The sequence below is a fragment of the Schistocerca piceifrons genome, chromosome 8, assembly GCF_021461385.2.
Source record: "Schistocerca piceifrons isolate TAMUIC-IGC-003096 chromosome 8, iqSchPice1.1, whole genome shotgun sequence".
Classification (NCBI taxonomy): domain Eukaryota; kingdom Metazoa; phylum Arthropoda; class Insecta; order Orthoptera; family Acrididae; genus Schistocerca; species Schistocerca piceifrons.
Window position 1 is genome coordinate 425,641,169 of NC_060145.1, and position 22,317 is coordinate 425,663,485.

Consider the following 22,317-nt stretch of genomic DNA (forward strand, 5'->3'; position numbering starts at 1 on the left):
CGACCATACACCTTTTCACCATGAAACTGCAAAAAACACATCAAATGTTGTGAAGCTATGGCGGATGCCTTTTATAATTTTTAATTTTTTGTATTTATTTATGATCAAAACATCGTTTCAACAAGACATGAACAGAAAAATGTAATTGTGAATAGTTGGTCAACATTTCACATAGTCGAAATCCTTTAAGAACAGAAATAAATACAACTGAAATGTGTGACAAGTTATTGACAGAGAGCTTTTAGTAACAATTCTAAAAAAGTCAGTATGAGTTGTGAAAGGAGTAAACAAAAATTGAAATAAGTGTATCAGGTAAGAAAGTACTCGACATCTGCGTCAGACACTCGGGGACAGCCCTGAGATTTGTCTTTACACGAACAACTTGTTTCTCGGAATTGTTCATGCCGTCGCCTAATGCTCTGTGCTGTAGGAGGATCCACACCATTCCTAGTACGAAAGTCACTCTGAACAGTCATTACTGACCCGCACTGCGCAAAACGAAGAACACAAAACGCTTTCTGTTGTCCCTACGCTACTTTCACTAGAACTGAAGTGCGCGCACACTGCTGCTACCTAGCGGGAACCACATAAAACTCGAGAGTTTGCTCTTTCCAACAGTACATTATTCACGCACAAATCTCAAATAACATAATAGTTATGATTTTTTTTTAAATCGGATGACTCTTTTTGATACACCATGTATTTAATTAATTGCAAGGACGGTTGTCTGTGTGTCTTGTAGCGGCCAAATAGCAGTGCTTGTGGACGATCTCTGGAGTCAGCTGTAGCCGCCACACCCCCTCTGCTTTGCTGCATCGGTGTTAACTCGCAGCCTTCCTCGTACTGGTTCTCTACAACAACTTTTCATGCAAATACATAAAATAAAATTTTATATGAATCTCCTTCGGTATTTATTTTTACTCACGTGTCTTTGCAAAATGTAGACGCGACAAGTAAACCACTTACGCGCGGCAAGACCTTTTGACAGAGTCCAAAGTCTCTTCATCTTTTCCTGCCCTCCTACTCTGTCCCAGTTTTCCCCTCTCTTCCTCGCACATTCTTGCACTTCAACGATCTGTGTCTCTTGATCTTCCCCTAGGTATCTTCACTCCTATGGTCATTTCATAAGCCTGTCTTGGTATCTCGCGAACTCCCGTTCTATTCCTATGCTCATATCATCTTAACCCTGTCTCGTATTATACACTACTGGTCATTAAAATTGCTACACCAAGAAGAAATGCAGATGATAAACGGTAATTCATTGGACAAATATATTATACTAGAACTGACATGTGATTACGTTTTCACGCAATTTGGGTGCACAGATTCTGAGAAATCAGTACCCAGAACAAGCACCTCTGGCCGTATTAACGGCCTTGGTACGCATGGGCATTGAGTCAAACAGAGCTTGGATGGCGTGTACAGGTACAGCTGCCCATGCAGCTTCAACACAATACCACAGTTCATCAGGAGTAGTGATTAGCGTATTGTGTCGAGCCAGTTGCTCGGCCACCATTGACCAGACGTTTTCACTTGGTGAGAGATCTGGAGAATGTGCTGGCCAGGGCGGCAGTCGAACATTTTTCTGTATCCAGAAAGGCCCGTACAGGACCTGCAACATGCGGTCAAGCATTATCCTGCTGAAATGTAGGGTTTCACAGGGATCGAATGAAGGGTGGAGCCACGGGTCGTAACACATCTGAAATGTAGCGTCCACTGTTCAAAGTGCCGTCAATGCGAACAAGAGGTAACCGAGACGTGTAACCAGTGGCACCCCATACCATCACGCCGGATGATACGCCAGTATGGCGATGACGAATACACGCTTCCACTGTGCGTTCACCGCGATGTCGCCAAGCACGGATGCGACCATCATGATGCTGTAAACAGGACCTGGATTCATCCGAAAAAATGACGTTTTGCCATTCGTGCACCAAGGTTCGTCGTTGAGTACACCATCGCAAGCGCTCTTTGTCTGTGATGCAGTGTCAAGGGTAACTGCAGCCACGGTCTCCGAGCTGATAGTCCACGCCGCTGCAAACGAATTGTTCGTGCAGATGGTGGTTCTCTTGCAAACGTCCCCATCTGTCGATTCAGGGATCGAGACGTGGCTGCACGATCCGTTATAGTGATGTGGATGAGATGCCTGTCATCTCGACTACTAGTGATAAGAGGCCGTTGGGATCCAGCACGGCGCTCCGTATTACCCTCCTGAACCCACCGATTCCATATTCTGCTAACAGTCATTGGATCTCGACCAACGCGAGTAGCAATTTCGCGATACGATAAACCGCAGTCGCGATAGGCTACAATCCGACCTTTATCAAAGTCGGAAACGTGATGGTACGCATTTCTCCTCCTAGCACGAGGCATCACAACAACGTTTCACCGGGCAACGCCGGTCTACTGCTGTTTGTGTATGAGAAATCGGTTGGAAAGTTTGCTGATGTCAGCACGTTGTAGGTGTCGCCACCGGCGCCAACCTTGTGTGAATGCTCTGAAAAGCTTTTGCGGATCACAGCATCTTCTTCCTGTCGGTTAAATTTCGCGTCTGTAGCACGTCATCTTCGTGGTGTAGCAATTGTAATGGCCAGTAGTGTACTTAACGGTAAATTGAGTTCTGTAATACATAATCGTTGGTGGCCGCTATTGGTACGGTCCCGCGTCGGAGCCTTTAAGTACGAATCGCACCTAATGCAAAGTGGCGTTGCTGTTTCGGCAGGTTCGGCTGTTTCCGTGGCAGAAGAGCCGCCGCCGCCGCCGCCCCCGCCGCCGCCGCCCGAGCCCCCCTGCGTCAGCATCGTGGAGGACGGGTGGGGCAGCGTGCGCGACCCGCTGACGGGCATGCCGGCCGTGGTGCGGCGCTACACGTTCACCAGCCCCTCGGGGCTCAGCCTGCAGCTCGTCAGCTACGGCGCCGCCGTGGTGCGCGTGCGCGCCCCGGACAGGCGCGGCGTGCTGCACGACGTCCTGCTCTGCGCCCAGAACCTGCACGGTCAGGCCGCCGGCTCTGCTGCCGAACTGTTTCGCGTGTCCGTCCGTTAAATTTCGGTCGCGCAGCCGCATAAATATTATTTTTTCTCTTTCTATTATTTCGCCGGTATATCTTCCTGCCATTTTCAGACTGAAGCTACAGTACGCCACAGTATTTGATCCGTAATTTTAAGGGTACATTGTACGTGAAAGTGTTTGAAATTTGACATTTTCTGTTTTCTACTCCATAATGTGCTTTGGGCTTTCCTGAACATTTTGGTATATAATACATTAAAGTCAGACAATACTCTGAGATCTTCAAATAATATTTTGGATGTACGCGGCTACACATATACTGCCACAGTTGAGCAGTCATATCTTGGGAACTACATAGTCTAGAAGGCTGTGAATTGCTTTGTTCTGTGCCTCCTGCTACGTCTCAGAAGTTGGTATTACGAATAAACAAATCAGTCCTTTGTTTGTGATACTAGTTTTTGTTGAAAGTAGTGTGATGTTGGCTATTTTTGTAGTAAGTTAACTTCTGTTGCTATTTATAGGTAAATAAAAAAAATGTTCAAACGTGTGTGAAACCTTATGGGACTTAACTGCTAAGGTCACCAGTCCCTAAGCTTATACACTACTTAACCTAAATCATCCTAAGGACAAACACACTCACCCATGCCCGAGGGAGGACTCGAACCTCCGCCGTGACCAGCCGCACAGTCCATGACTGCAGCGCCTTAGACTGATTTTTTTTCCGGTGCGGATGTCCCATGACACCAGTTCAAGTTCAGTGTTGAGCCACTGACTCAGTTTTTTATTGCAGAGAGCAGCTAACCCACTGACCAAACATGCTGAGCTACCGTGCCGGCTTTTTTCATTCGTTGTATCTGCTCATCGTGGACGTCGAAAGACACCCATTTCAGTTCGTTGTTGATCCATTAACTCAGTTTGTTCTATTACAGAGGGCAGCTAGCCCTCTGACCAAACACGCTGAGTTACCGTGCCGCCTTTTTTTTTTTTTTTTTTTTTTGTTCGTTGTATCTGCTCGGGGCGGACGTCGCAAGACACCCATTTCAGCTCGTCGTTGATCCATTAACTCAGTTTTTTTATTACAGAGAGCAGCTAACCCTCTGACCGAACACGCTGAGTTACCGTGCTGGCATACCATTCGGCTAATCCCGTGCAGCAAATAAAATGACTAAGTGTAGGCCATTACAGATAACTGTGACAATTTCGAGAAGGTGAAAAGAGCTGCCTGAAGCACTTTCTTTCATCGAATATCAAACGATGAAAAGCCATGTTATGCTTTGTGTACACCTCCACCAAACACTTGGTATAAATATAGCTGAATTTTCTGGCACACTGCATGAGTTTACATATAAAACATTTACTTCCTTCGGCAGTAATGGAGCTAACCAAACCTATTTACAGAGATTTGGTTAATCCTGAGCTACTAAAGCAAGAATTTACATCGGAAGACCCAGAATGTGAATGAGTTCATCAATAACGTTGTGTGGTGCTGCGTGTAAAAATGTATTTGTTGGCCTTATGGCTGTAAAGTTAGCAGTGTCTGATGCTTAATAACTTTTAGTGGTGGAAACTATGAAAGACTTAAGGTTCTGGAGAAGTTAGGGGTAAGATTTGGACAGAACACAGCTTAAGTACTGTGGGAACTGGATGAACATCGTGTATGTGAAGTAGAGTTAGCTGCTCAGCAAATGACAAAAGCACCAAGAAAGAAAAGGAGGGAGCAAGCACTGAGCTGTTGTGACACTGAAGAAGATGCAGACTATGAGCCAGGGCAATTCTAGTGCATAAAAGATGCAGAAATGTAAGTATGTGTAAGAATTTGTTATAAAAAAGTTTTAAATCTCAATATCTCTGAACTACGAACTCGTACATTTTTTGCAGTAAATGACTCGTTTCCTAAAAAAGTGCTGATGGTAAAGGCATGAAATTTTCACAGTATGCCAAGTGTGAGGTTCAACACATATGGAACTAGAATAATTAAAATATCCTGTGTGGTTTTGTTCTTATGTTAATTTATTTACAAAATTCTATCGAAAAATTGAGTATTTGAAAAAAAGATAACATGCCCGACAAAACAATTTTAGTAATAATTCTAGTTCAGTGTATCTAGGAAGGTGCATTTAATAATTATGGAAAATTGTATGTTGGTGTCTGAAAAATTTCCGAGATAATGGATCACAAAATTCGATAATTTAACAATGGTGGCATAGGACATACCATGTTCCCTTAAGCCACAGAAAACTGAAGTGTCGGAGACGGTACTTGGCGGCAAAGAGTATTCATGAATACAATCTACGGCTACGCGATCGATCCATGCAATGATATCGATGTGTCATTGTTAGCTGCACTGTAGTGACATCTTTGCGTTTTTATTCAACAAAGCGTGGGATTCCATGATTTGTCTACGCTCAAACCGTTATATGACACAAAAAACTTTACTTTAATCTGTTTGATGTTGTCTCTTATATGGAACTTAATCGGAGTACCAGAGATAATGTCCTAACTACATATCTAATGTTTGTTAGAACGTAGAAATGCACTCCTTCCTGGTATTGGATTTCTGCAACTCCGCGAATTTAGTAATCTGCTGCCCGACGTCTCGCTGCCAAGTTCCTTGTGGGCTACAACTCGGAATTAAAGTAGTCTGCTCGTTAATACACCGTTCTGGAGTCGTTCTAGCAATGGCATGATTCTAGATTGGAATCTGGTAACCATTATTCGACCTAGGAAAACCTCAAAAAAAGGAAAACACTTTTACTGTGAATAAAAATTCTCCCAGACAAGTTCTGACCGTGCGCAAGCTCTAGGATTGCTACCGAAGTCCGTCTGTCCGAACGTCTATACCGATGAAACTATGGTGTATAATCCAATATTCTTCAGATATAACTACAATTATTGTTCTTGTCTAGCTTATTACGACTTTATCAAACATAGAATATCAAATTTTACAAAACGTCTGACTTTCAACAGTACACTAAATAAGCTACAGAGAACCAACACCAATGTCGTATTACAGTTCACTGAGGGCAACAACGCACTGGTCTCGTGCCGCGACGGTTGCCGGGTAAGCGGCAGCCAGTTTCTGTAGGGTAATTTCAAACGCAACGCACTGTTGTTCTTGTAAGTGTCTGTTCTGTGATTTTACGGGTCTTTCGGTCGATCCCGAATTCTTCCATGGTTTTAAAGAGGGTTTCGCGGTCTATTGACTAATGAGTTTTCCAGTAATCGATGAATGTAACTATTGTATTCCTGTACTTCCTCATTTGTGGTATCATCTTTAGGCTCCAGATCTGTTTCGCACATGGTCGCCCTTTCCTGAATCCGGCCTGGTATTCAGCAAGTAGTGGATTCGCCTGGGTTTGTATTCTGTTTAGTAGTGCTTTGGAGAGGATATTGTACACCACTGGGAGCAGGGAGATTACACTGTAGTTGTTGATGTCTGTCTCGTCACCCTTTTTGTGTAACGGGTGGATCAGAACGCATTTCCTCCGTCTCCCATATGTCTGAGATTAGGTGACGAAATTTCTGTGTCGGTGTGGGACCGTTCAGTTTCAAGAGTTCTGTGATAACCCCATCTCCTCCTGGTGCTTTGTTATTCTTGCTTGATTATCACCGTAATTTCTGCGAGATATGGGGCTTTTGAATCCAGGTGTGTGAATATTGGGGGTGTGAAGTCAAGCTTTTCCTGCGGTTGTTTACAGTTAGGAATTGAGCAGAAATAGTGGGCTTACATTTTGCAGTTGTTTTTTGAGTTGGTTTCCAACGAGTTGTCAGGTGTTTTGAAGCACTATCTGGGTGCCTGGTATCCCTGTAGGTTTTCTCTAAACGTCTTGTAGAAATGTCTTGTGTTTTTTTTTTATTTAAATACTGTTGGACTTCGTAAAGTCTATTATTCTCATATCCTCGTTTTTCTTTTCGAATCACCTTCGCAGTCTGTTTCCGAGTTCTAAGAAAGTTGTCCCAGTGTTCCTCGGTTTTGTGGCTGTTGAATCTTTTTCCAGGCTGTTATTTGGTTGTCTATTGCCTGATCGCAGACTGTGGTCCAGCAGCGATGTTTTCTGGTGCGATGGGGTTGTCCTAGTTTCATGGTTTGTCAGTTACTTCCACTCTGTCGATTTTTCCTGACTAATTTGTTTGATGATTTATGCTTTGTTGAGTTTGAGGTATTCCGGATCTGGCTTCATGTTTTTGGGTGGATATTTTTTCATTCTATTGGATTGAAAATTTGTCTTTATTTGTAAGAGATGATGGTCTTATTCAAAAGCGCCTTTACAAGGTCTGAAATTTAGAATTTCTTTCGTATTTTCCTTCGAAATCGCGAAGTGATCAATTTGGTATTCGCCCGCGATCTCAATGTGGTTATCTTGTGTGTAGATTTTGAAACTGGGTGCTCATAACTTTAAGTCGAAAGTTCCTGCAGAAGTTAATTAGTTTCTCACCGTTCTTGCTGGTACGTTTGTATTTGGTATAAGGGTCTGTTATATCTTTGAATTTTCTCTCTTTTCCTGGCTCTGCGTTAAAATCGACCAATAAGATTTTAACATTGTGCCTTGGTATTTTGTTGGTTCCTTCATCCAGAGTTTTACAGAAATTATACACGGTTTCACGATCGGTTTTGTTATGTTGATTTGTAAGGGCATGTAAGCTGATCGGTGTGTAAGCTTTATTAGCTGATTTTACTGACAGTAATGAGACTCTTTCACTGGGAGAGGTGAAGTCGATCACTGACTATAGAACCGAGTTGTGTACGGCGAATCCAGTTCCCAGGAGCCGATAATTAAATATTATTTTGTTTTTACTTAAGTTATTTCCTGGATAGGGTTAAAATATATTCTGACAGGCTGAATGGCTCTTCACCAACAATGAAATAAGAAATTTTGTCATTAATACGTTCTATTTCCTCATCGTTACGTATTTCTAAATTTCCATCCATCAGTTGTTTATAGAAGAAAGAATCTTTGAAATCGGACGAATCACTACATTTTTCGTCTGCCTCAACATCGACACACACGTATTTATAGCAGCTGTCACAGAGCGACATTAAAACTATTGAGAAAACTGTTTATAATTGTAATAAAGCGATCTTGTGCTGCTTGGTTGTATTACACTTACATGCTTCCCGTTTATAACGTCTATAATATGAGAAAATTTGCTCGAGATTCAAATTTTTCGGTTTGAGGAGGTATTCTGCTTTCATCTTGATCCATATCGCTTGACAGATTTGTTGCACAATTTCGCTGACTGTAGCCTTTCCCAAGCAATAGACGTAGTGAAAGTCAGCAAAAGAGCATCCAGAAGCCAAGTACCGAAAACATAAAATACATTTCTTTTCATATCTGTCGCTGCAAAAGAAATGAAAAAACCTGAGAGATAATCAGCAGCTTGATAAATGTGTCAGGTGCTACACAGAAATCCACATACCCAGAGCAGGGTGCCCAACCTTTTCGCTAACTTGGGCCACTCTAGAAGAAGACCAGTTTTTTTGAGGCGCACTTAACATACCTAACACCAACAATAATCGCTGGGAGAGAGAGAGAGAGAGAGAGAGAGAGAGAGAGAGAGAATGGGGCGTACGAATGAGAAAATAGCATCGTGTGGTGGGAGTTTCAAATTGAAAATATTCGATTTATGACAACATTACATTAACGGATTTTTTAATCAATCATGTCATAGATGCTCACTTCTTTGGCCGCCCTAGAGTGTTGTGGGGAACATGTCAATGAAGATAATGTAGTACAGTACCTTAGTGAACCAATTTATTAAATTATTATTTCTTCAGTGGGTTAAAATAAACTAGAACGTAACTGCCGTAAAATAATTGATCTGTAGATGTTCAGTTTTGGAAATATTCGTGATTTCTTCAAAATTTTCATTTTCAACTGAAAGTCCATAGATATGTTTCCCCACCGTTGTTTACAGTTTATTTCAAAAATGACTCTGAGCACTATGTGACTTAACTTCTGAGGTCATCAGTCGCCTAGAACTTAGAACTACTTAAACCTAGCTAACCTAAGGACATCACACACATCCATGCCCGAGGCAAGATTCGAACCTGTGACTGTAGTGGTTGCTCGGCTCCAGACTGTAGCGCTTAGAACCGCACGGCCACCCCGGCCGGCACAGTTTATTTGTGAAATATAATTTTGTACATCATAAGGAATGTATATAGTTCAAGTAATTCAATAAAATGTGTTTCCTGATTTTTTTTTATTTTGTAGTTGTTGGCTTTTGTGAAAAAGGTCCTGAGTTGCGGCATTAGTTCTGAATTGCCCTGCGAGGAAGAAGCAGCGAAGAATTAGCAATATTACGATTTATGATAGACTTAATGTTAATTCATTTTTGCGTTTCGTACGCCTCTTATGTTGTGAACGAAACATTCTAGAGGTATAAAAACAATAATAACAAAACTGTCCACTGAAAGATAGGGTGTGGATACAAATCTAGTACAAGCAAATAGTATGTCTGTTAGTACCATTCAAAACTGCTGGTTATTAAATGCTTTGTGTTGCTCGCCAGGACAGGACATGTGACTTGTTGCTGGTTGTGCAGACTACATCAAATACCAGAAGCTGATGGGCAGTGGGGTGCGGGGCCGAGTCGCCAACAGGATCTGGAGGGGCCGCTTCCGCCTGGACGGGCTGCCCGTGTTCGTGTCGCGCAACGAGGGCTCGCACTGCTGCCACGGTGGCTTCTGGGGCTTCGACAAGGTATTCTTAACAGCGAGTCCTTTGCCTGAGTACGACCCAAACCGCACGTGCTGCTATTGTTAAAACACGAGAAACCTTCGACAAGGTATTCTTAACAGCAAGTCCTTTGCCTGAGTACGACTCAAACCGCACGTGCTGCTATTGTCAAAGCATGAGAAACCTTCGACAAGGTATTCTTAACAGCAAGTCCTTTGCCTGAGTACGACTCAAACCGCGCGTGCTGCTATTGTTAAGGCACGAGAAACCTTCGACAAGGTATTCTTAACAGCAAGTCCTTTGCCTGAGGACGACTCAAACTGCGCGTGCTGTTATTGTTAAAGCACGAGAAACCTCGGAATCTGCTCGAGATTTATATCGTCCCACAACCTGGTGACTTTTGTTGGCATTATTTTCACAAAGTGTTCTAGTATTATTAATGTGCCATGCAATAGACTGTTCCAGCTCTAGTGCACGCTGGTATGCTACCGGTCGTCCACGAGTGTAGGTTGGCAGGGGTGGGCAAACAGTTGATGCATGGACAGTCAGTAAACTACTCCGGCCGAATGCATGGGGCAAGGGCTTTGCACGTATGCAGAATGCATATAATCGTGCCACCTGGTAGGTAGCCTGTACAAGCTGCACCTGCCCGAGGGGAACCTCAACAAGCGGCTGGTCCAATCCGACATACCCTGTAATTTTTCGCACGGAAAGAACACACAAAAGGAAATCCACTGTTAACATTTTTCTTTGTTATTCCCTGTAGTTATCACGAAATTGCTCAGTCGCTATTGGATGACGAAAACAAACATTTTCCCTACACCTGACACAACCTGATAAATGAACGACTATTGCATGTGGACACTTCACAGCAAATACTAGTTCTATTTATTAATTTGGATGGAGTACGAAATGACCATGGCCATTTTCTGCATACCGGGTATGCTCGATCAAATGGATGAAATAGCAAGGGTAAACCAACCACTACCAGAATTTCCAGTAGCGACATCAAGACTAAAATTAACCGTACAGTCACGAAAGAAAATAGGTGTAAATCCTCTTCCGTTTATAGAATACACGTTCAGAATTTACGAACCGATACCAGCTTTTGAAATTGCTTAACTTCAAGCTTTTCCTCCCTGCTTTGTTTAACCAATAAATTTCCAGCCTTTTCTTTGTCAATGAAAACTATTACTGTAGGTGTTTTACTTGGGCTAGGAAGGTACAGTACTTTTGTTCTGGACTTTCATTAGCACAAAGTGCATGTTGTGCAAAGTCTATGGAGCATCTGCTATGGACAAAAGTACAGTTACTCGCTGGGCACGTAGGGTGAGGTCATCAGAAAGCAGTCGGGGAGAACATCCACGGCTGTCACAACTGACAGCCTTGACCTAGCTCCCCCCCCCTCCCCCCGACTTACATTTGTTTGGGCCATTAAAGGATGCCACTTGTGGAAGACATTTTGAAGACGGTGAGGAGGTGATTCACACAGTGAAGCACTGGCTCCGCTTCCAGGACAAGAATTGCTACCGACAGGGCATAAACGCCATTGTTACGAGTTGGAGGAAGGATATAGAATGGGATTGAGATAACATGGAGAATTAGAGTGTGTAGATAAAACATCATTCTTCTGTAATTCTCATTATGTTCAATCAAGAATTGTTGAAGAAAAAAATGCGGTGCATACCTTCTGGGTAGCCGTCGTACACCACTACTTTTAGACGCGTTGAAGAGCGTGCCGCGAAACACCAGCAAACATAGCAACTTCACACAGTGTATGGCCATGGCACAGTCAAACACGATTGCCACTTTTCGCCACTCTGTTACGTCCTTACATTTACCCATTCTTACGTACAATTTCCGCTTGGAACATAAATGTATCGCTGACCACTTCTGCCTTATGCTCAGTTAGAGGCAGTGCGTGTGTAGTTCACAACGTGACTTTATCGCTGCGCCATCTGTAAAGGCTTAACGATTCATCTGTGCATGCGCACTGGGGTGACTAATTTTTTGTCCGGTTACTTTACAAATCACTTGCCAGTCGCATTGTCAATAAGTGCATGAAATAAGAACGTCGACGTCCGTTGCGTACACACCTAAAAGTCGCCTGTCTTCCGCATTTTCTTTCTCATTACAAACGAAAGAACTGAACTACCAAGTGGTCGTGTGCACAAGGTCATCACCATCATGGAACGGAAATGCAGTACTCGTCGGCGGTTTTAGAGAAGTCGCAGCCACGGCCAGTCAATTGGCGGGCGAGGGAGGGAGCCAGAAGGTGAAACACTGTCTCAAACCTTTTGAGTCAAATTGAAACTGATGATAGTGTGGCCACAACCGATTATATTGCAATAGGGAACCAATAGTCGAAAATGCACATTTATTGTGTTACGGACATACACAGCGTAACCGCATAACAAGAAAGTAGTAGACATTTATAGTTCAAAGTGACGACCGCTAGCGTCTACGCATGCATGGCAACAGTGCATGAAGCTCTGCCGGGGACTGTAGCAAACGGGTCTTCTTCCTTACTTGTGACTTACTTATCACAAGTAACATCGCTGACACTCTCAACCGCGTTGGTTAAAATCAGGTCTTCATCCTCTTCTACGGGTGTTTCATGCACCAACATCTTCACGTAACCCCAGGGGACAAAGTCAAGAGGTGTGAGATCCAGCGGTCGCCTTGGCCATGAGTCAGAACCTCTCATTCCAATCCAACGACGAAAGTACGTGCTGTTCAGATACGCGGTGGTGCACTGTCGTGTTGAAACCGCAGTTTTTACGGACAAGAAACGATACAGTCTCTAAGAACCGTGGCAGCACATCTCGAAAGAACAGCAGGTAACGTGAACCAGTCGAGCGGGGAGGCAGAAGGTGATCTTTAGCAAGACTGGCTCTTATGTTGACAGAGAACCATTGCTGGTGGCCACTGATGTGGGTGGCGTAGAGATTGTCCTCAATCCAGACATAGCTGTTGCGGCTGTTGAAAGAACCATCACAGGTGAATGAGGCCTCATCGTGTGGTTGGACACACGATTCAACACCATCTGCTTAAAGTCTGTTATTTAGGCACGTCTTTGGAGTGGAACTTTGGCAGTTCTCTGTGGTGTAAATGTAAGTTGATATCATGGAGATAAACTTCTTCGAATTAGGATGATGCCTGTTAGGAAAGCGTTCTCTGTACATTCGCATTGCTTACGGGCGCTACATCCTGACACACCATATATTAAATGCATGTCTGCCAACTCGGGTGATGAGTAACGTTCCATCTTTGACTGCACATCATGCATTGTATGTAGTAACATACCTGACTGGGACACATCACAAGCTGTCTGTTGTGATGGATAACTGACACCAGGGACAGTGGGTGCGTGGGCACATGTTAATGCGCCGGTGTGAAGCATACGATGATGATGATGATGTTTGGTTTGTGGGGCACTGAACTGCGCGGATATAAGAGCCCGTACAAATTCCCAGCCGGCCAGTGGGGCCGAGCGGTTCTAGGCGCTACAGTCTGAAACCGCGCGACCGCTACGGTCGCAGGTTCGAATCCTGCCTCTGGCATGGATGTGTGTGATGTCCTTCGGTTAGTTAGGTTTAAGTAGTTCTGAGTTCTAGAGGACTGATGACCTCATCAATTAAGTTGAAAGGTCTCTGTTGGATTCCTTTCATGTTAATTTCTTAAATCTGTTGTCATTTACGGCATAAATTCCTCTTCTAAATTTACTGTGGTATTTCTGACTATCTGGGAGGAGACTGAGCAGTGAAACATGTTACTTTTACACATAAACAAGAACGATCTTTCACACTACTACACTTTAAAACATAGTTTATATGTAATTCATACGGAACCTACATCCGCTTTCTTTTATATACTGTGTATGATAAGATACTGTCATCCCCCTTCCCTTCTGTCTGCTAGAGAACAGTAGGACCAACGTCGGAACAGGTAGCTACGCTTTCTAAAAGCAGAGAGGTTTCTATTCTTAGTATGGTCCTGGCCGTCCCTTGTCATGTTGGTATAGGAAGCTGCCCCTCTGGCCACTTCCGTTTGTATTTGGGAGCCACCCTCAGGAAGCACGCTCGGTAGGTGCGCAGGTCAGTCTGTCCGTGGCGAGCGTCTGAAGTGGTAAGATCTCTGGCTAAGCGCGTGTCTGCTAAGTCCGTAGGACAATGGATTTCTTAAGCTCAGCCTAACTGAAAATTTAATAACCTTTATTTCAGGTTTAGCTCTAAAATTTCTAATGTTATCTTAAAATGCAGCGCAGTGTAATTCGAGTGTCAAGTTCAGAATATATTCCGGTAGTTGCTTTGTCACTACTTTGTGAGTAAAGTGGAACCACATGTTGATCAGTAACTCTAACTAAGATTATCAATCTTAAATGCGAATGTGCGTGAGATTATAACGTCTCGTCTTGACAATATTTTTCAATATAGCAACTTTTCTTTATGTTCAACCCACGTGGGGTGTACTTTGTGAGACCACTACCATGTGCTTATATAATTGTTTGACCCATCAGGTTAATAGTAAGACGTTAGTAACCAGTTCGAGATTTTTCTTTTGTAAATTGCTTTTCGATCTAATTTATTTCAATTATCAAAATTATTGTGGAGTTATACGCTTTGTGTAAACCAAGTTGACCACGTGAAGCATGTGGTGTAAACATCAAAGTAGCCCTCAGCTATTCTTTTTGGGAAGATTTCACAGAGAGTTAGTATGAATTTAGTATACCAGTGTGTGGTAATTACATGACGGACAGGATTGTGCTACGAACGTAATTTCTTTGGGTGAAAATTGAATCGGTTGGTTGTGGTTAATTTCCTCTTGCATATCTTTCAACGTTCTTCGTGTGTTATTTTATGAATGCAGTGTTGTATGCAGTCTCCCAATCTTGGCTCCATATTTGATGTGTTCCGTAAGATTAAATCTCACATTTTCACAATCCTAAATAAGGCACCAGCTTAGTTACGACTCGAGTTTAATATGCTGAAATTTCAATGATCAATGTTAAAATAAATTTCCAAATATAAACTGATTTATTTCTTTTTATTTAAATTCTCTTTTCTATATATATATCACCGGTTGTTGTATGACTATTAAAAGATTATAATTAATGTTAGACTGGTTGGGAATTTGGTAAGCTAGACTGGATACCTGGCGAAACAGTTGCGCAGTAATGCAAGGTTAACTTCCCCAGACAGCTCACAGCTTTTAACTCGCTTTTATTGTCTATCAGCACCGCTTTTATAGCAAATTAAACCGACAACGTTACACAAGAAATTATAAAGACCCTGGTACATATTGCCAATCTGTCATTCAGCTAAGGGGCGTTTCTAAAGAGGTTGAAAATCTCAAAGGTTAGACCGCTGTTTCTCTAATCATTTTCCAAACTTTTAGAGACATTAGTGAAAAATAAGACTTAAAAGTTACTTAGATGCATACAAACTTCTGGACAGCAAGCAGCATGGCTTCTGTTCAGGCCACAGCACACAGTCAGTCATCCATGCCTACACTGATTACATTGTAGGAATCTTGACAACAAAAAATGTGAAGTGGGAATTAATTAAAGGCCTATCAAAAGACTTTGATACAGTAAATCACCAAATTTTGTTAAACAAGAAGGATGCAATAGGAGTAAGAAGAGTTGTGTGGAAATGGTTTGGATCTTACCTTGAAGACAGAATTCAGGTCATAGAAATCATCTCAGACCACAACAACCAGAAACTAAAATGGGTTTCAGATGCACAAAAAGGGGAAATAGGCATCCTTCAGGGCAGTGTACTTAGGCTCTTATTGTTATCGGTTTATATAAATGACAAAGAATATAAATATTGCTATCAAAATTATGTTGTTCGGAGATAACACGAGCATAATTAGAAGTGATGATAAAAATAACTATCCACCACAACTGACATACTCTTGAAATATATACACCAGTGGTTTAATGCAAACAAATTAACATTTAACTTAATTAAAACAAATTATAACCAGTATGGCAAATCAACTGAAGGAAATAACCTCCTGTTAAAACTGAGTGGCAAGAGATGGAGAATGTGCAATCAATCAAGTTACTGGGCATGCACATTGATCAAAACATAAGCTGGAAAGAGCATATCAAATATTTATCCCACAGGCTCAATTCGGCATGTTTCACATTGAGGATGATATGTAGAGTATGCAGCATAGAGTGAGCTAAATTAGTGTATTTTGCTTACTTTTTGCTGTTGCAATACATGCGTTGAGCCTGGCAGTCGTCGCTTATCACTACGAACTACGTTGTTGTTGTGCGGTGCACGCTGTGTATATCTAAACACAATAAATATGGATCTCCTCCCATTCAGCAGCGTTGCTTACTTTTTGCTGTTGCAATACATGCGTTGAGCCTGGCAGTCGTCGCTTATCACTACGAACTACGTTGTTGTTGTGCGGTGCACGCTGTGTATATCTAAACACAATAAATATGGATCTCCTCCCATTCAGCAGCGTTGGGTAGCCACGCGGTCTAGGCGCCTTGCCACGGTTCACGCGGCTCCCCTCGTTGGAGATTCGAGTACTCCCTCGGCTATGGGTGCGTGTGTGTTGTCCTTAGCGTAAGTTAGTTTAAATTACACTCCTGGAAATAAAACTGAGTGGCAAGAGATGGAGAATGTGCAATCAATCAAGTTACTGGGCATGCACATTGATCAAAACATAAGCTGGAAAGAGCATATCAAATATTTATCCCACAGGCTCAATTCGGCATGTTTCACATTGAGGATGATATGTAGAGTATGCAGCATAGAGTGAGCTAAATTAGTGTATTTTGCTTACTTTTTGCTGTTGCAATACATGCGTTGAGCCTGGCAGTCGTCGCTTATCACTACGAACTACGTTGTTGTTGTGCGGTGCCCGCTGTGTATATCTAAACACAATAAATATGGATCTCCTCCCATTCAGCAGCGTTGGGTAGCCACACGGTCTAGGCGCCTTGCCACGGTTCACGCGGCTCCCCTCGTTGGAGATTCGAGTACTCCCTCGGCTATGGGTGCGTGTGTGTTGTCCTTAGCGTAAGTTAGTTTAAATTACACTCCTGGAAATGGAAAAAAGAACACATTGACACCGGTGTGTCAGACCCACCATACTTGCTCCGGACACTGCGAGAGGGCTGTACAAGCAATGATCACACGCACGGCACAGCGGACACACCAGGAACCGCGGTGTTGGCCGTCGAATGGCGCTAGCTGCGCAGCATTTGTGCACCGCCGCCGTCAGTGTCAGCCAGTTTGCCGTGGCATACGGAGCTCCATCGCAGTCTTTAACACTGGTAGCATGCCGCGACAGCGTGGACGTGAACCGTATGTACAGTTGACGGACTTTGAGCGAGGGCGTATAGTGGTCGGCGGAAGGTGCACGTGCCCGTCGACCTGGGACCGGACCGCAGCGACGCACGGATGCACGCCAAGACCGTAGGATCCTACGCAGTGCTGTAGGGGAGCGCACCGCCACTTCCCAGCAAATTAGGGACACTGTTGCTCCTGGGGTATCGGCGAGGACCATTCGCAACCGTCTCCACGAAGCTGGGCTACGGTCCCACACACCGTTAGGCCGTCTTCCGCTCACGCCCCAACATCGTGCAGCCCGCCTCCAGTGGTGTCGCGTCAGGCGTGAATGGAGGGACGAATGGAGACGTGTCGTCTTCAGCGATGAGAGTCGCTTCTGCCTTGGTGCCAATGATGGTCGTATGCGTGTTTGGCGCCGTGCAGGTGAGCGCCACAATCAGGACTGCATACGACCGAGGCACACAGGGCCAACACCCAGCATCATGGTGTGGGGAGCGATCTCCTACACTGGCCGTACACCACTGGTGATCGTCGAGGGGACACTGAATAGTGCACGGTACATCCAAACCGTCATCGAACCCATCGTTCTACCATTCCTAGACCGGCAAGGGAACTTGCTGTTCCAACAGGACAATGCACGTCCGCATGTATCCTGTGCCACCCAACGTGCTCTAGAAGGTGTAAGTCAACTACCCTGGCCAGCAAGATCTCCGGATCTGTCCCCCATTGAGCATGTTTGGGACTGGATGAAGCGTCGTCTCACGCGGTCTGCACGTCCAGCACGAACGCTGGTCCAACTGAGGCGCCAGGTGGAAATGGCATGGCAAGCCGTTCCACAGGACTACATCCAGCATCTCTACGATCGTCTCCATGGGAGAATAGCAGCCTGCATTGCTGCGAAAGGTGGATATACACTGTACTAGTGCCGACATTGTGCATGCTCTGTTGCCTGTGTGTATGTGCCTGTGGTTCTGTCAGTGTGATCATGTGATGTATCTGACCCCAGGAATGTGTCAATAAAGTTTCCCCTTCCTGGGACAATGAATTCACGGTGTTCTTATTTCAATTTCCAGGAGTGTAGATAAGTAGTGTGTAAGCCTAGGGACCGATGACCTCAGCAGTTTGATCCCATAGAAACTTACCACCAAAAAATTCCTACCAGTGATTCCCTATCTCAGTATCACATACTATCACCTGTTTTAATTTGACCCAAAAATATGAGACACCCTGTATTTAGAACTCTTAGCAGGGCATAAAAGTCGGACCATTTATCCTTCCGCGTAAGCCTTACGCAGGATGATTCATGACACTCCTAAAAATCGGGACATCCAGCGAAAATGGCTCTGAGCACTATGGGACTTAACGTCTGATGTCATCAGTCCCCTAGAACTTAGGACTACTTAAACCTAACTAACCTAAGGACATCACACACATCCATGCCCGAGGCAGGATTCGAACCCGCGACCGTAGCAGTCGCGCGATTCCAGACCGAAGCGCCTAGAACCGATCGGCCATACCAGCCGGCTCCAGCGAAAATCTGGGTATCTGGCAACACTAGCTGCAGAAAACATAATGTAACACAATGTGCCATTCCCTCCATTTCCCTGCTGGTTGTCATCTCACTGGTGTGTCGGACAGGCATGCAGCCACGTGAATGTCTGCCGGGTAGCTGTGACGTCATGCGTGTGTTTGGCCGGCAGGTGGTGTGGCAGTCGCGCGTGGTGGACGACCGGGTGGTGATGAGCCACTTGAGCCCCGCAGGCGAGGAGGGCTTCCCGGGCTCCGTTCTGGTGCTGCTCGTCTTCCGCCTCACCGTAGACGACATCTTCGTTGTGGACATGCAGGCGCGCTGCGACCGGCCCACGCCCATCGACCTGCGCTACGGACTCTTCCTCAACCTCGCTGGCCACGTCAGTATCACTCAACACGCTACCTGCAGTCTAAATTAAGTTATTCGTGTTAAAGGCGGCGCAGCTTCGTGGCTGTCGACTGAATCATCTGAAAAAATAAATAATTTTTTGTATAGCTTTATTGATGCGATGACACGTTTTCGTTTTCAGTCTTCTTCAGTTGGTGGAATTCATTTTTGTTTTTGTCAAAATAAGACTTCTATCAATTGCTTTCTTTTAACTTCATATGCTCAGCACTGTGGTGTCACCGCCAGACACCACACTTGCTAGGTGGTAGCCTTTAAATCGGCCGCGGTCCGTTAGTATACGTCGGACCCGCGTGTCGCCACTATCAGTGATTGCAGACCGAGCGCCGCCACACGGCAGGTCTAGAGAGACTTCCTAGCACTCACCCCAGTTGTACAACCGACTTTGCTAGCGATGTTTCACTGACAAAATACGCTCTCATTTGCCGAGACGATAGTTTAGCATAGCCTTCAGCTACGTCATTTGCTACGACCTAGCAAGGCGCCATTATCAGTTACTATTGATATTCAATCATGTACCGTCAAGACCGACGTTCACCATTAACGGATTAAAGTTAAGTATTCCACCAGCTACTTCCGTTTTTCTAAATTCTAATTTCCTTGTCCTGTTCCAGACCTCACGCCAGCCTGCGTGAGCTAAAACGCGTGCCTTTCGGCCTCCTCCTGCAAACCAAAACAAGCACCAACACTTTTACCTTCACAGACGCACAAACTGAACGTACTATTCTACATCTACATACATACTCCGCAATTCACCATACGGTGCGTGGCGGAGGGTACCTCGTACCACAACTAGCATCTTCTCTCCCTGTTCCACTCCCAAACAGAACGAGGTAAAAATGACTGCCTATATGCCTCTGTACGAACCCTAATCTCTCTTATCTTATTTTAGTGGTCTATTCGTCAAGTGCCTGCCAAATGAATTTGTTAAAATTGGGAATTGCATCTAAAGCCAAATTATAGTTTTCTTATAGGTTCCAAAACTACTTATGAAGTCATTCATGTTTATAGATTCAATATTCCCAACCAAAAAACTTGGCGTGTTACACTCTCTCGCAAAAAAAGTGAAGCACCGAGAAGACAACGTTCAAATGGCTCTGAGCACTATGCGACTTAACTTCTGAGGTCATCAGTCGCCTAGAACTTAGAACTAATTAAACCTAACTAACCTATGGACATCACACACATCCATATCCGAGGCAGGATTCGAACCTGCGACCGTAGCGGTCGCTCGGCTCCAGACTGGAGCGCCTAGAACCGCACGGCCACTCCGGCCGGCGAGAAGACAAGGCCGGATGACGATGTACACTACTGGTCATTAAAATTGCTACACCAAGAAGAAATGCAGATGATAAACGGGTATACATTGGACAAATACATTATACTAGAACTCACATGTGATTACATTTTCACGCACTTTGAGTGCATAGATCCTGAGAAATCAGTACCCAGAGCAACCACCTCTGGCCGTAATAACGGCCTTGATACGCCTGGGCATTGAGTCAGACAGACCTTCGATGGCGTGTACAGGTACAGCTGCTCATGCAGCTTCAAAACGGTACCACAGTTCATCAAGAGTAGTGACTGGCGTATTGTGACGAGCCTGTTGCTCGGCCACCATTGACCAGACGTTTTCAATTGGTAAGAGATCTGGAGAATGTGCTGACCAGGGCAACAGTGGAACATTTTCTGTATCCAGAAAGGCCCGTACAGGACCTGCAACATGCGGTCGTGCATTATCCTGCTAAAAATGTAGGGTTTCACAGGGATCGAATGAAGGGTAGAGCCACGGGTCGTAACACATCTTAAATGTAACGTCCACTGTTCAAAGTGCCGTCAATGCGAACAAGAGGTGACCGAGACGTGTAACCAGTGGCACCCGATATAATCACACCGGGTGATACGCTAGACGAATACACGCTTCCGATGTGCGTTCACCACGATGTCGCCAAACACGGATGCGACCATCATGGTGCTGTAAACAGAACCTGGAATCATCCGAAAATATGACGTTTTGTCATTCGTGCACCCAGGTTCATCGTTCAGTACACCATCGCAGGCGCTCCTGTCTGTGATGCATCGTCAAGGGTAACCACAGCCATGCTCTCCGAGCTGATAGTCCATGATGCTGCAAACGTCGTCGAACTGTTCGTGCAGATGGTTGTTGTCTTGCAAACGTCCCCATCTGTTGACTCTGGGATCGAGACGTGGCTGCACGATCCGTTACAGCCATGCGGATTAGATGCCTGTCATCTCGACTGCTAGTGATACGAGGCCGTTGGGATCCAGCACGGCGTTCCGTATTACCCTCCTGAACCTACAGATTTCATATTCTCCTAACAGTTGTTGTATATCGACCAACGCGAGCAGCAATGTCGCGATACGAAAAACCGCAATCGCGATAGGTTACAAACCGACCTTTATCAAAGTCGGAAACGTGATGGTACGCATTTCTCCTCCTTACACGAGGCATCACAACAACGTTTCACCAGGCAACGCCGGTCAACTACTGTTTGTGTCTGAGAAATCGGTTGGAAACTTTCGTCATGTCAGCACGTTGTAGGTGTCGCCACCGGCGCCAACCTTGTGTGAATGCTCTGAAAAGCTAATCATTTGCATATCACAGCATCTTCTTCCTGTCGGTCAAACTTTTTTTACACCTGTAGGCAGAGATGACAGAAATATCTTACTGTCATACAACCGCAGACTGTACATTATACGTAATCCACTAGACAAATATACTCTAGCACTCTTTAAAATTCCAAGATCCTAAGTCAAATAACGGTCTGTAAATTCTCAACCAGCCCCTTATTTTCTGCACATGATTTCGTCATTTGAGGCTCACGTCAAATGTTTCTCTAATTTGTTTTATTTCTGACTTATAGACAAATCATTTCACAAATTATTTGATCTTTTTTTAAAAAATCTTTTTTATTCTCAAGTTTGGTTCAAAAAGCATGATCTTTTTGAGACTTCGTTTGCTTTCTGTTCTATAAATGATCTATTCTATAAATGACCTGAATTTAGTGCTCGATTTCACGCGCACCATTTTAACAGATATCACACCAATGAAATTTCTTATGCGCGAAACAGCTAGGCATTGAATAGATGAACTTTTGACATTTGATTTACATAGCTACCGACAGCTGCTTATGAAATATCTCAGTTTCCCCTCAAATCACTAGTTAAGTTTTTCTTTATTACTATGATTACTTTGAAGTAGTTAAATATGTTTTTATAGAACTAGACCTCACGCCGGTCAATTTGATACTCCATTGGCTATGAAAATTCGGAAAAGATTTTTCCCTCAAATTACTAATTACTTCTGCCTTAACTACCATGATTTGAGACAGTTTCTTATTTTGTGCAAAAC

General features: G+C 44.1%; 1 protein-coding gene across 1 annotated transcript in view; it reads left to right on the top strand.

Moving 5' to 3' along the window:
• Window positions 1–22,317, top strand: part of LOC124712416 (galactose mutarotase-like) — a 53,552-nt gene that overhangs the window by 24,935 nt on the left and 6,300 nt on the right. Inside the window, exons 2-4 of the mRNA XM_047242710.1 lie at window positions 2,723–2,995; window positions 9,556–9,713; window positions 18,709–18,918. Coding sequence (XP_047098666.1) covers window positions 2,723–2,995; window positions 9,556–9,713; window positions 18,709–18,918 — 641 coding nt within the window. The remainder of the gene's footprint in view (window positions 1–2,722; window positions 2,996–9,555; window positions 9,714–18,708; window positions 18,919–22,317) is intronic.